This window comes from Syngnathoides biaculeatus, chromosome 19, assembly GCF_019802595.1.
Source record: "Syngnathoides biaculeatus isolate LvHL_M chromosome 19, ASM1980259v1, whole genome shotgun sequence".
NCBI classification, from domain to species: domain Eukaryota; kingdom Metazoa; phylum Chordata; class Actinopteri; order Syngnathiformes; family Syngnathidae; genus Syngnathoides; species Syngnathoides biaculeatus.
This window is the reverse complement of record NC_084658.1, coordinates 1,481,086-1,494,875: the sequence shown is the minus strand read 5'-3', so window position 1 is coordinate 1,494,875 and position 13,790 is coordinate 1,481,086. Positions and strand designations below refer to the sequence as shown.

General features: G+C 43.2%; 1 protein-coding gene across 3 annotated transcripts in view; it reads right to left on the bottom strand.

The window, feature by feature from the left end:
* Positions 1–13,790, bottom strand: part of tm9sf1 (transmembrane 9 superfamily member 1) — a 60,094-nt gene that overhangs the window by 13,451 nt on the left and 32,853 nt on the right. For 2 of the 3 annotated variants that reach the window (XM_061805757.1, XM_061805755.1), the window contains exons 3-8: positions 11,933–12,064; positions 9,335–9,457; positions 8,813–9,171; positions 5,045–5,199; positions 4,782–4,967; positions 55–328 (exon numbers count right to left, since the gene is read on the bottom strand). In XM_061805757.1, the coding sequence (XP_061661741.1) occupies positions 55–328; positions 4,782–4,967; positions 5,045–5,199; positions 8,813–9,171; positions 9,335–9,457; positions 11,933–12,064 (1,229 nt within the window). The remainder of the gene's footprint in view (positions 1–54; positions 329–4,781; positions 4,968–5,044; positions 5,200–8,812; positions 9,172–9,334; positions 9,458–11,932; positions 12,065–13,790) is intronic. The other variant, XM_061805756.1, reaches the window with a different exon arrangement.

Sequence of the window (13,790 nt, the reverse complement as noted above, 5' to 3'; positions counted from 1 at the left end):
CACAAAAGTAATTTGTAGCTGCTACTCCCAGTAGAAATAGCAACATTATCTCACCTGAATGGCAAGAAGCCACCGATGCCCATGTGCACAGCCGTATGCTTGTACCAAGGCTGCGGAGGGATCTGCCGGGCAATGTTGCGAGTGCGGCACGGAGCCTGGAAGCCACCCGCTCGGTTCTTGCCTACAATGCCGCCGATGACAGTGAGTGGGAAGCCCACCAACACCCAGGCACCCAGCAGGAGGAGCACGGTGGTGGCCGGCAAGGCCTGTGTGGAGCCGCTCCACCAGTGGATGGAGTTGACAACGCTCCAAGTCAGGAACAGAGGAGCTGTGAGAGTAATGGAATCATTGGTTATGGTCATCGCTGTTGTGATGATTCTAGCTCATCATTTGACCCAAAGGACCAGTTATAAAAAAATAGTTGTAGTCTTTATTGGCCAAGTTGACTTGATTGGCCACACAAGGAATTTTTCTCCAGCAGTCGGTGCTACCCTGGTACGACATTCAGAACAAAGAACAACTAAGTAACAAGAACAAAGAACCAGAGACATTTCTGTTTAAAGGAACTATTCCTTATAAAAGTCACAGATGTGCAAGATGTAAAGTGTTTTTCATTTAGAACAGGTGTGAGATAAGTGTCTGTCACCGTCCCACATTGTGTTAAGCTTGTACAGAGTGCATTTAGGGTTTGGTAAGGCCAACCCTCCAATTGGACCAGCAGGATATAAGTGTGTTTCCCAACAAATGGCACAATGCAGAAAATAGGTTTGCTGATCAAGAATTTAATGACTTAATTGCTAGAGGGAAAAAAATGTTTTAATGCCTGCAAGTTTTGACTTGCATTGATCTGTAGCGCTTTCCTGATGGAAGGAGCTGGAAGAGCTGGTGCCCAGGATGTGGAGGAAAGGATCCTGCCTGCTCTAGACCTAGTTCGTGTTGCATGCAAGTCTTCAATAGTGGTTCATTCAACGGTTTTGATTGTCCTTTGCAGTCGGAGTTTGTCCTTCTTTGTGGTGGCCCAAAACCAGATTGTGATGGAGGTACACAGCACTGATTGGATGACCGCTGTGTAAAACTGTATGGGCAGCTCTTGTGACAGGCTGCGTTTCCTCAGAAACCACAAGAAGTACATCGTTTGCTAGGCTTTTTTGAGGATGGAGTTGATGTTCGGCTCTCACTTCAGGTCCTCTGAGACTGGAATTCCCAGGAACTTGAAGGTCTTGACGGTTGATGCCAGCTGTGGTGAGGCATGCCTCCTTAAGTCCACAATCATTTCTAGTCTTTAGAGTGTTCAATGCCAGGTTGTGTTGACCACACCAAAGCTCCAGTCTTGCCACTTCCTGTCGATATGTAGACTCGCTGCAGACTTTGATGAGGCCGATGACCGTGGTGTCATCTGTGAACCTCAGGAGTTTGACAGTCGGATTTGAGGTGCAGCTGTTTGTGTAGAGCAAAAAGGGCAGAGGGGAGAGGAAACAACCCTGGGGTGCCCCGGTACTAATAGTGCACGTGTATGCGGTGGTGTCCTCCAGTCTCACCTGCTGTGTCCTGCCCGTCAGGAAGTTCTAGATCCAAAGGGAGGTGGCAGGCGAGACGCTGAGCTGGAGAAGTTTGGAGGAGAGGAGTTCAGAGATGATTGTGTTAAACGCAGGGCTGAAGAACACGAACAGGATCCTCACATAGGTACACTTGCTGTCGAGATGTTCAAGGATGAAGTGCAGACCCATGTTGATGGCATAATCCGCAGACCTGTTAGCTTAATAGGAAAACTGCAGTTGGTCCATCTGAGGACCTGTGACGCTCTTGAGGTGGTCCAGCACAAGGCGTTCAAAGGACTTCATGACCACAGACATCAAGGCAATAGGCCTTTAGTCGTTCAGACCTGAGACTGCTGCTTTTTTGGGGAAAAGTATAATGGTGGAGCATTTGAAGCAGGTTCACACAGTTCTAGAGACCTGTTGAAGACATATGTGAAGACAGGAGCAACTTGGTCTGGCAGAGTTTGAGGCAGGATGGCAAGGATGCAAGGTTTGGGCCCGGCACGTTCTTGATCTTTTGTTGTTTGAACATCTGTCTAACGTCCCTTTCATGGATGTCAAACGGTAGAGTGGAAGGTGGTATGGCTTGGTGGGTGCTTGGAGTGGAAGTGTCGATTTTAAATCTACAGTAAAAGCTATTTGTTGTAGCCCGCTCTTGTTTTCTATTTTTGGGGGCGTTGTTATAATTAGCGAGCGATTGTAATCCGTGGCAAACAGATTTGGAGTCATTAGCATAGTCATTAGTCCCTCTTTGCAATGATAGTTTCTTTAGTCACCTGGTTTCTAGAGTGATTGTAGAGGGCCCTGTCTCCACTCCAATATGCAATCTCTTTAGCCTGGCGGAGTTGCCCAAGTTTGGATGAAAACCACGGCTTGTTGTTATTCAACGTGCAAAAGGTTTTTGCTAGTACACATACCTCCACACAGAAACTGACATACCCGGTAACAATATCCATGATTTCATCTGGACTGCGCACTGAATTTTCAAAGACACTCAAGTCTGTGCAGTCAAATCAGCTTTGAAGTTCTAATTTTGCCTCGTTGGCCCACTTTTTAACTGATTTTACCAAAGGCTTGGCACACTTAAGTGCTTGCCTATATGTAGGTATTAAGTAGAGCAAGCAGTGATCAGAAGAGCCAATTGGTGCGCGGGGGATTGCACGATATGCGTTTTTAATGGAAGTGTAACGGTGATCTAGTGTTATTTGTCTTCGTTGGACATTTCACTTGCTGCTTCTATTTATGGAGTTCATGGTTAAGTTTAGCTGTGTTAAAATCTCCTGGGATAATTAGCGGTGAATCTGGGTATTTTTTTCTCTCAATCTCATTTACCTGCTCAGCGAGCGTTAGCAGTGCTGCGTTCATGCTAGCTTGAAATGGAATGTAAACACCGACGAGAATGAAAGATGCGATCTCACGCACGTGCCGAATAAAATGCTTACAGTTAAAAAACGTCTCTAAAAGCGGGCTGCAGTTTGTGTTGAGTTGTATAATGTCCATGTACCATTTCTCATTGATAAAAGCATATTCCACCGCCTTTGAATTTCCGTGTAAGCGCCACGTCACGGTCCGCACAATGAAGGTGAAAGCTTCCACAAAGGGACGGGTCCACAAAGCAAAGTCTCCGTAAAGCACAGGCCAGCAGAACATCCGAAGTGTTTGCAGGTCTTCATCAGAAGCTGAAGTTCATTCATTTTGTTGGCTAGGGAGCGAAGGTTCACAAGGTGAATCAACAGGAGCGCAAGTCGATGTCCCCTCTTTTACAGTTTAAGTTGTGTACCGCCTCCCGTCCCCCTTCGTTGCCGACACGAAGCTAACGTAGTGTCGCGTCTGATTGATTCCTGATGGGCCCCGGAGTGGCACAGTTGAACTGTGATACACGAACACACCTTTATACCAACACCCGCTCTTTGCAACGAAGAAACACTTTCTACTGATACATTACATGCTGAAATTCAAGATAGGATTATTGCTTGAGAGAGAAAAATTAGAGCCCAACCACCAGACATACGGATGCTTTTGAAAACTGCCGCTGACATGAACTTTCCCACAGTTGACAGTTGGTAAATAATACATTATTATTTTCTTTGTTGATTCAGGAGCTTCGAATTCTGAGGGCCTCTGAGCCCGTTATTCGTGCTCCAAACAAAAGATCTTGTTACTCAATGTGTGCAAATGGAGGTTTCACAAATGATAAATTTATGCACCCTGCTTCATGTGCATTGCGTGGCTTTGGGCCAAATGTGCTGTTTCAGTATCTGTTTGTGGCGTCAACCACATGTGCAATCAATTTGTTGGGAAGGAATCTCATGATAAAATGGTGAGGGTATTGAAATTACGTGTCAGGTAGATAATGTGGAAATATTTATATTATATATATATATATATATATATATATATAACCCACGCAGGTCCCGTGTTTGATGGAGAACGTGCCCAGCTGTTCATTTAGCATACAGAAGATGGATTTGTGGATGAGCATTGATCAAATAAAATAACATGAGCACATTATTAAATACTTCAATAATGTACAACTGAACTCACTGTTTATATTGGTAAATACCTCACTAAAGGAGAACTGAACTCAGTTTTGGTCCCGCTCCATTTTTAAATAGTATGTATGCATGCTACCACATGTTTTAAAATACCGTATTGTAGCGTTGCTGGGAGGCTGGAGGCACTCCCAGCATGCTTTGCAGTGCTAAACATGTAAACAGCGCTTGAAGTGCATGGCAAACATTTACTCCTCTTGGTGCCTCAGCAGAACTCAGAACATTACACTAAACACTTGGGTTATTAACTGTTTGGGCTCCTGCCGTCTGGAAGGCACTACAGATGCACAAAAGCAAGGAGCAACAGACTGAGAAACAGTTTTTTCTGGGAGACATCACCACCATGAACTCTCATTTTTCCTGAAGCTGTGCTCTTACTTGATATGTGAAGGCACACTGATTTCAGCATCTTGAGCAATACTTATGCATTCCATTTTTATCAGTATATTTATTTATTTACATTCTCATTTATCTATTCATATGTTACTTTTATGTGTAGACTGACGCATGGGAGGCTCTTCAATGTCATTGTACAGTTTCCTATGATGACTATAAATGACATTCATTCATTAAATATACTGATAATGGTTGGTCAAAGAGGGAGTATAAATTTTGGAAAACCCTGAAGAGGTGTCTGCCATTCAGTTCCGTAGCCACAGTCTTTCACAAACATTCCTTTCAAAAGACTCACCAGAAAAGAGAGATGAAGTCAAGATGATGTTCCACACCCAACGCCTTCCATTAATCTGTGTGTAAAAGCTGCATGATATGTAACCTGACACACAACTGGTCAGAGCATACAAGACGATGGCTGCAGAGTTAATCGCGCCGTGATGGTGTATGTTGAACATTCCCAGGAGTGCCATAATGATGATTCCTATGACACAAAAACATAACACAATAACTTGCAACAATTATGTGTGTCCGCACGTGTGTGCGTGTGTGTGTAAATACCTGTAGCAAGGGTAAGAAACTGTGCCCCAACTCCTAACACGGCGCAAAGCAAGCTTTTGTATGGGGGAAACCGAAAAACGTCAGTGTGTATGATCTTCCAGCCGTTGTCTCCTTGGTCCAGGTCATCACACCCTACCTCCTCTTCTACATTATACCTGCAGATGGGTAATGGATGTTTAAATTAACGAGCAATGAGTCAAGCTTGCCTGCAGGTGGGTCTCGAGGACGACTGCCTGGTGGCTGGGCTCGCAACCATGAGCTCCGGCCGGGCACAGCCTGAAAGGGTAACGTAGGTCCCCCTTTCCATGTGTTCACCACCTCTGGGAGGGGCCATAGGGATTGGGTGCCATGCGAGCTGGACGGTGGCCGATGGGAGGGACCTTGGTTATCTGATCCCCGACCCCAGAAGCTGGCTCTATGGACGTGGAACGTCACCTCTGTGGCAGGGAAAGGCCGAGTTGGTTTGTATGGTCGAGAAGTTGTGACTAAATATAGTCTGACACGCTTCCACACACTGCTCGGGGTCTGGTACCAGTCCTCTTGAGAGGGGTTTGTATTCTTTTCCACTCTGTAGTTGCCAATGGTGAGAGGGGCCGAGCAGGCACGGGTATACCTATTGCCCCTGGCTCGGTGCCTGTAGGTTGGGGTTCCTCCCTCCGCCTTCGGATGGGGGTATGAGTCCTGACTGTGGTTTGTGCCTATTAACCAAACAGCAGTTTAGAATACTAACCCTTTTTAGAGTCCTTAGTGCGGGTGCTAGAGACCGGTTCTACTGGGGACTCCATTATTCTGCTGAGGGACTTCAATGTTCTCGTGGGTGATTACAATAAGACCTGGAATAGTATGACTGGGAGGAAACGGGGAGAAGTGCACTGTCAACACTGCGTATAGTGAGGATGGGGCACTGCTAATCTCGACTTGGGAAGTTGTGAATCGGTGGGGAGAATACTTCGAAGAAGTCAATTCCAATGACACGCCTTCCCATGAGGAGAGCAGATTCTGAGTTTTGTGAGGGGGGGTTCTTCAATCTCCAAGGTTGAGGTGGTTAAAAAGCTCCTCAGTGGGAACGCCGCAGGGGTGGATGAGATTCGCCCTACACAATAATGGACAGCGCTGAGTTCCAAGATTTATCCTCATCTGAGGAAGAAATTGCAGTATTGGTTGCTCGGGAAGACTGAGGAATACGTCCATACAGAGTTGAATCTGTGGCTGTAAATAATGTTGAATATTCGGATGGTTCTTTGGACGAGAATGACGCGGGTGTGACTACGTGGAGGCCGACGTGTGGGACACACCATTCATCCATCCCATCGATTTTGGAGTGCGTTTGGGCCAGCCAGTGGAGGACTGCACTGAGGACAGCACTTGTGGCAATGAAGGATGGTAGAACCCATCAGTGAAAGGTAGGCCTTATATTGTGGGAAAGGTTGTTATAGCCAACAGGGTGGTAGGGGTATAAATGATTTTTAATCATTCATAATGAAATGATCTTTGATTTGGTGGAAGTTAATACTGCCTCCACAACAGCGGCACGGTAGCTCAGCTGGTAAAGCGTTGGCCTTACAATTCTTAGGACCTGGGTTTGATTTTTGTGGAGTTTTTTTTTTTTTTTTGTGGAGTTTTGTGTGTGTGTAGAACTATGGAGTTTGCATGTTCTCCCTGTGCCTGCGAGGGTTTTCTCCGGGCACTCCGCTTTCCTGTCCTTAAATGATTCTTTTTCTTACTGGCCAGAACATGCCAATGAACATTCCGCGGATTATTTCTAAATTTTCGCGATACAGTATTTTACCGTGTCCTATTGTGGTGGTACCACCTGTGAAGACGCTACAAACCGGCGATGATTTTCTTTGTCTGCGCACGTAATACATCACATCCGCGCATCTAGGTCATGTGACTCGTCAAAATGGCGGCGCCCATGAAAATTCATAATTGCTGATAAAAATCTTCTCAAAACATCATTAAATGGTGGAGGATTAACCTTAAATATCAAGGTACAGTACATATGACATGACCAATCGGACACATTGTTAATCCAAACGGCCGGATTTCCCTTTAATCACTTTGATGATAATACTAGTTGAAAAAAGTGAGCTGGGAACATTTTATAAAAGCGCAAAGTTGCACATGCCTGACTATGTGCATCCCAGTGGTGGCCATATTCGTCTGTGACATCATGTACAGGCATCACACTGGATCCCTGGCATTGAAAACACGCTGCGCCGAATGCAATGGCAGAGGAACGAGAGCGATTTTCGGATTTTTGTGATGCCCCTTCTGATACTGAAGCTCTTTTTGAGGAAGAAAACATCTCAGAAGCAAGTGAAGCGACCAGGGTCATATTACCATATCGTTTTGAGCCATACTTTGACGACATGCAGATTACTTCTAACTAAAAACAGACTCCCCGACAGACAGAGGAGGAGGACGAGTGACCGTATGAAATATTCAAAATGACTGGCCCATAATTGTTCGATTTCCTTACCCTTATACAACTCTTGTGTATGTAGCGTACTCAGAGGACACATACCGGGCGAAGTAAATATGGATGCTATCGAAATGAATCTGGAGCTATGCGTTATGTGTGTCTTATTGTTATTTTAGTTATTTATTCTTTGTTCTTCTCTTTATTTTCCTTTCTTACGAACATTATTGCATACTTTATCAAGTTATTATGAGGGGGATTTTTTTGTTACGCTCTAACTCTATTACGTTGTCTGATGCGGTTTTCTAGAACATTCCTATAAGGATGAGGATGGCTGTCGACTGAGCTTTTTATTAATACTGCTGCTTTCGGACAAGTCCACAAGTACACGGACCCCACACTGCCTTCCGTCTTCCATCACGTTTTCGGAACATTCGCTGGAAATAATATTCGCCTATTTGGAACATTCGTTCGACTATGGTGACCGTAGGCCGTTTGGCTAGTTGCACGCTACTAAACTGTCTTTGTACTTCTATTTTGTTAATGTTTTGTGTTGTATTGTATTGTGTGTGATTAAATTGTCCTAAATGCAATACAAGTGCTTTGTTATATTTTGTTGGTTTTACCAGGGGGATTTATTCTAAATTCACACGTAACATATGCTATTCACTGTGAAACAAATAAGTCCCCCCAACTATAATTTTTTTTAATAGCTCTATACATGTGTCATTTAGAAACCCACAAAGCTCTTGTCCTTTGCACCTGTGCAATCTAGTTTTCAGGACAAATCGGGCCTTTTGGAAACATGTGAAGAGTAAATCCATCCTCGCGAGTATTCGGCAAAATCCAGCAACAAGAGTCGGCAACACGAGTTCTTCACTTCCGGCTTCTTCTTCAACCAAACACTGTCGACAGATTTTTGATGGCGGGAGGGATGGGGGATAAAAAAAACCAAAAAAACTATATATGGCAACATTCTGCCGTGCTGTGAAAAAATGGAAGATTTCATTATGGCTGATTTGTTTTGGTTAAAAACATACAAAATTTCATATTTTAGGTGTCAGTGGCACTTTAAGTTCACTTAGTTGGGTTGGTTTGCATATTTACATTTGTTTGATGAACATAAAGTGGGGAACTATTTAAAATATAATAATTTGAGAAGGGAGCCAATACTTTTTCATGGCACTGTATATGCAATTTTTAAAAGCTGTTCACGACCCTCCCAAAATGGGTCCCGACATACCAGTTGTGAATGCCTGGATTAATTAATAATTATTGATTATGAAAATAATCAGACAGAGAGACATAGACAATCAGAATCCTTTAAAATAAATAAATACACAAACCTGGCAAAGTCGTTTTTAAGAACCCGCATGAGGATGATGATAACGAAGCCCAGAAGGAGCACCACTAGCACCAATGAGTTGATGATGGACAGCCAGTGGATCTCTAATGTTTTGGGGAAGAACGAGTAGTCCCTAAGGCGCTCAGCTCGGCGGGCATGGGGCAGTGAGGACTCGAACCAGTGCACACTGTACGTGTGAATGACCGTCAGGCTTCCTCCACCCACCCCAATGCCGCTCAGGGCTACTCCGGCACCATCCTCCAAAGGGACAGGTTTGACGTCTTTCACAGAGACGTTCGCAAAGATCACAGAGTCGCCATTGTACTCGATGTTGAAGTCCAGGTGAGTCCACAGACCCACCTGTTGGCGATAGGGAGGCAAAGCAGCAGAGTGTTTAAGTGAAGATTTGCATCAGTAAATTTGCAAGAATCTAAAATGCATGTTTTTATCTTTTACCAAGTCCCTCTTAAAAAAAACTAAACTGTGGCACTCCTGAACCTCACAAAGAAATGAGCAAGTTTACTTTGTGACTGTGAGGCAGGAATCCACTCTCCTCTATGTATCCCACGAAGCCCCAGATTGGAATGTCATCCAGGACAAATTCAAAGTAGTACAGCTCTTCGATGGCCTCGCGAAGCTGGTCTACCTAAAACATACATAATTAAAAGTGGCGGGTGGCCGAGGCGAAAAGCTCATATGGTCAGTCCCTGATGTCAAATGTTTCTCAGTTATGGTGAGTCCCTTATGTCAAAGTTTTTCAACCATGGTCTAAGGACCACTCGGAGTCCTTTATGTACCATAATTTCTCGTGTACAATGCGTCCTAAAGTATAATGCGCACCTTCAAAGTTGACCTTAAAAATAAAAAAAACACGAAAACCCTTCTACAATGTACACTGGGCACCAAAAATTTGCTGCTATCCATATGCTCAAAACATTAGGAATTATCTTTATTTCTATTTTGCTAGGATTGTACTTGTATTGTTTTTCAAAAGATTGTATGTTCAACAATCATCAATAATCTTTGTGAATGTGCTGATGTACCGGTAATATATCTCTTGAGACAGGCAGGGACACACTTGTCCTGATCCCTGTAATTGTAATCCCTCAACAAACTAAAATAAATGCTCAATGATGGTATAGCATTTTATTGATACTGTTGATAACACATATTACAGTCTTAAATAAATAAATAGTTTAACACTTGTTTAACTTGAACTTTGTGCAGAATAATTTTTTTTTTTGCATTAAATATTTCTGCATAAAACGTTTGTACAGCGTGCAGTTTATCCACTACATTACACATCCTTGGGCAAGCCTTCAAAAGAAGCATCTGACTCCAATCTGAAAAAGATCCATAGCAGGTACCTTTGGTGCATCACTGTAGAACTCATCATTGATAACTTGGTCCAGTTCTGGTGCATCCTGCATTACATCATGAACAGTGATCCCATCTTCCTCCCGAAGCATGTTATCCATGGCGTTTGTGAGGAAACATTTTTTGAATTGAATCCCAAGAGTCTTGGTTCCCTTTATTCCTCATTACTGTCAGCCCTTTGAACCGAAGCTCCACAGTGCTAGTAGCGGAGCCCCTTGCCCTACGGTCCGCTACAATCTGTAGCAGCTCTTCATCCATCTCCAGGAACTGCGCAACATTCTCACATCCCAAAGTTCTTCCATAGATTATTTTTTCCTTCTTCTTTCTCCACAATCTCATATTTGATTCAGCCACTTTCAACTGCCGTGCTGCTTCGCGGTTTTCAACTTCTTTGGCAGCAGTGATGACTTTTCTTTTTGAAGCGGCTCTATAACTAGCCCTTGTAGTCGAGATTTTTTTGTATTAAAGTTAATACAAACTCACGGGCGGACATTTCTGATGCTTGGTGCAGTATCCCCATATATGGTAACGAGCATAAAATGGCAAACTCCCGTGAACATGTCAGGATTTTCAGGTTGGCGGCGCACATTAGCGTAATAGATATAAATGTGTAACATAAGACATTGAATATCAGACTGAAATGTAAATGTACTGTATATCTTTTTTTACCACCATGTACCTGTATATGACTATATAATCTGATTTTCTTTTTACTTTTAATTCATACCTAAATACAGTAAAATGTGTTCTATTGACTTTTGGAAAATATTTTTGGAAAATTTTGTGCATTACACATGAGAAATTACGGTAATTGCAAAACACCTTTTTGAAAAGATCGTTAAGGTGATAGAACCTTTATCTTCTTCTGCTTTCGGCTTGTCCCATTAGGGGTCGCCACAGCGTGCCATCATTTTCCATCTAAGCCAATCTCATACACCCACTGTCCTCATTTCCTCCCTCACAATATCCATCAACATTTTCGAAGACCTTTAAGGTCTTTCTAAGTCTAAAACCTTTATCCATGTAAACTAAAAGGACTTTATTATATATTCGTAGAGATTTTATACTTGTTTTATTGTTGTTTTGTTACAATTGTCCCAAGACTACTAAATGAAAAAAAAATATCTTGTTAAATATTTCTGAATGCTGCTAAATAAAATGCTGTTTGTTATATATTTCTTAAACTGCATAAAAATGCTGTATTCTTACGCAGTTTAAGAAATATATGCAATTGAAAATGCACTTTCTGCTATTTTTATCACATTGTAACACTAAAGACCACGCCCACTGACTCGATTTGGCGTGGGGGGCTCCTTTAGGTTGAGGAAAAATTTGTAGGACCCCAAAAAGGTTGAGAATCACTGTCTTGTGTTTTGTACATTTGTATACAGTGATCCTAATTCAGTTAAAAATTATACAAAAGGATATACTGACTGCCAACGCTACAAAAAAAAAAACCCACCCAAAAGATGCCAATTACTCTGTTAATGGATTCTATTCTGCTGCAATGCAATACAGTGAGAAACGACAAAAACAGCTACTAACAAATTAATTCCACGAAGGAGAATACCAAATATGATTACACTGGTTTGCAATCTCCAACAATTAGTAACCAAAATTAATACAGTTTGACCACTGAGATTCAGAATTTTGATTTTTAAGCATTAGGCCCTAACCCAAAAAAAATTGGTTTGTCCAGCATTGTATTATGGTAAATGCCTAAGAGTCCCGAACTATTTCATACCTGTTTCTCTGAAAGTGTGAGCTGGCAAAGAGTTTTCTTCTCAACATTCTCTCTAAACCGAATCTGATACAATGATTCGGCCATTCTGTCACCATCCAGCACTTCTCCCAAACTCAGAGACTTGTGGTGCACCTGCAGAATAATTACCAATAAAATATTTAGATATGACACAAAGCTTTATTTGACTAGAAGTGGTTTAGAAATAGGGGCAAATGTGGTTAGCAACACTCCTCCTATATATATATATATATATATATATATATATATATATATATATATATATATATATAAATAAATGCACACACACACGCACACAGTAATCCCACTCTGGTTCGCAGATCACCAATCGCAGATTCAGTGCATCGTGGATTTCTGGATACCCCCAGCCCAAAAAAAAAGCTGGATTGATACATATTAAAGCGCCATCCCTAACGTGACAACATGGACCAATGAAAAAAAAAAAAAAAAAAAAGACCATTTATACCATCCCAGACCAGCCTGTGTGGAGTTTGCATGTTCTCTCCATGTCTGCGTGGGTTTCCTTCGGGCACTCCGGTTTCCTCCCACATCCCAAAAACGTGCATCATTAATTGGACACTCTAAATTTCCCGTAGGTGTGATTGTAAGTATGGCTGTTTGTCTCGATGTGCCCTGCGATTGCCTGGCAACCAGTTCAGGGTGTATCCCATACACACATACAATCAACATGCACACACATACAAAACAAAACATGCCCTTATTAGGGTTGCGGTTGATCTGGATCCAAACCCAGCTGCCTTTGGGCAAGAGAAGAATGGTGGTGGTTGGGGTCATACTCTGGCTTAGAGTAGTCATTCAAATTATCCTAACTTTTTTTTGTTAGGTAACGGAACTAGAAATAGCCACAGAAAACTGTGTTTTTATTCTCCACCTTTTTGAGCTGTCACCTGATCGTGGTAGACGGGTTTGTTGGTCCCATTGATCCTGAGAACTAAGTTGTTCAGGGTTTCATGCCCCTGGTAGGGTCAGCATAGCAAATAAGTCCTAGGCAAGGGACCAGACAAAGCAGGGCTCCATAAACCCCTATCATTGCCCAGAAGCAGGTCAAAAGGCACCCCTCTAAAGCCAGGCCTGGAGATAGACCTCGAAGGAGAGTGCCTTGTGGCTGGGCCTGGAGCCATGGGGCCCGAAAGGATGACATGGGACCCCTTCCCATGGGCTCACCACCAGTGAGAGGGACCATAGGGGTCGGGTGCAGTGTGAGCTGGGTGGTGGCCAAAGGTGGGGACCTTGATATTGGTGATATTGGTGATGCAATACTTGGCTACAGAAACCTTGAGGTGGGGGCAAGTGTCCTGATAGTTGTCTGGGCCTATGCATCAAAGAACAGTTCAGAGAACCCACCCATTTTGGAGTCTTTGCTGAAGAGTGCTAATGCTAGGGATACTGTAGTTCTGCTGGGGGGCTTAACTGCTAACGTGGGCAATGAGAGCAAAAATCTGGAAAGGAGTGATTAGGAGTAATGGGTCCCTGTGTCCACAATCACAACTTGAATAGTGTTTTGTTATTGGACTGAAGTACTAACCTGCTTTAAATGCTCCACCATCATACCCCACCCCCCCAAAAAAAGCAGCAAACTAAGTTCTTAATGACTACAGGCCTGTTGCCTTGACATCTGTGGTCACGAAGTCCTTTGAACGCTTTGTACTGGACCACCTCACCCAGCTGGACCCACAGCAGTTTCCTGATCGAGGTAACAGAACTGCAGATGGTGCCGTTAACATGGGTCTGGACATCATCCTTGAACATCTCAACAGCCAGGGAACCTATTTGAGGATCCTGTTTGTGGACTTTGACTCTGCGTTTAACACCATCCTCC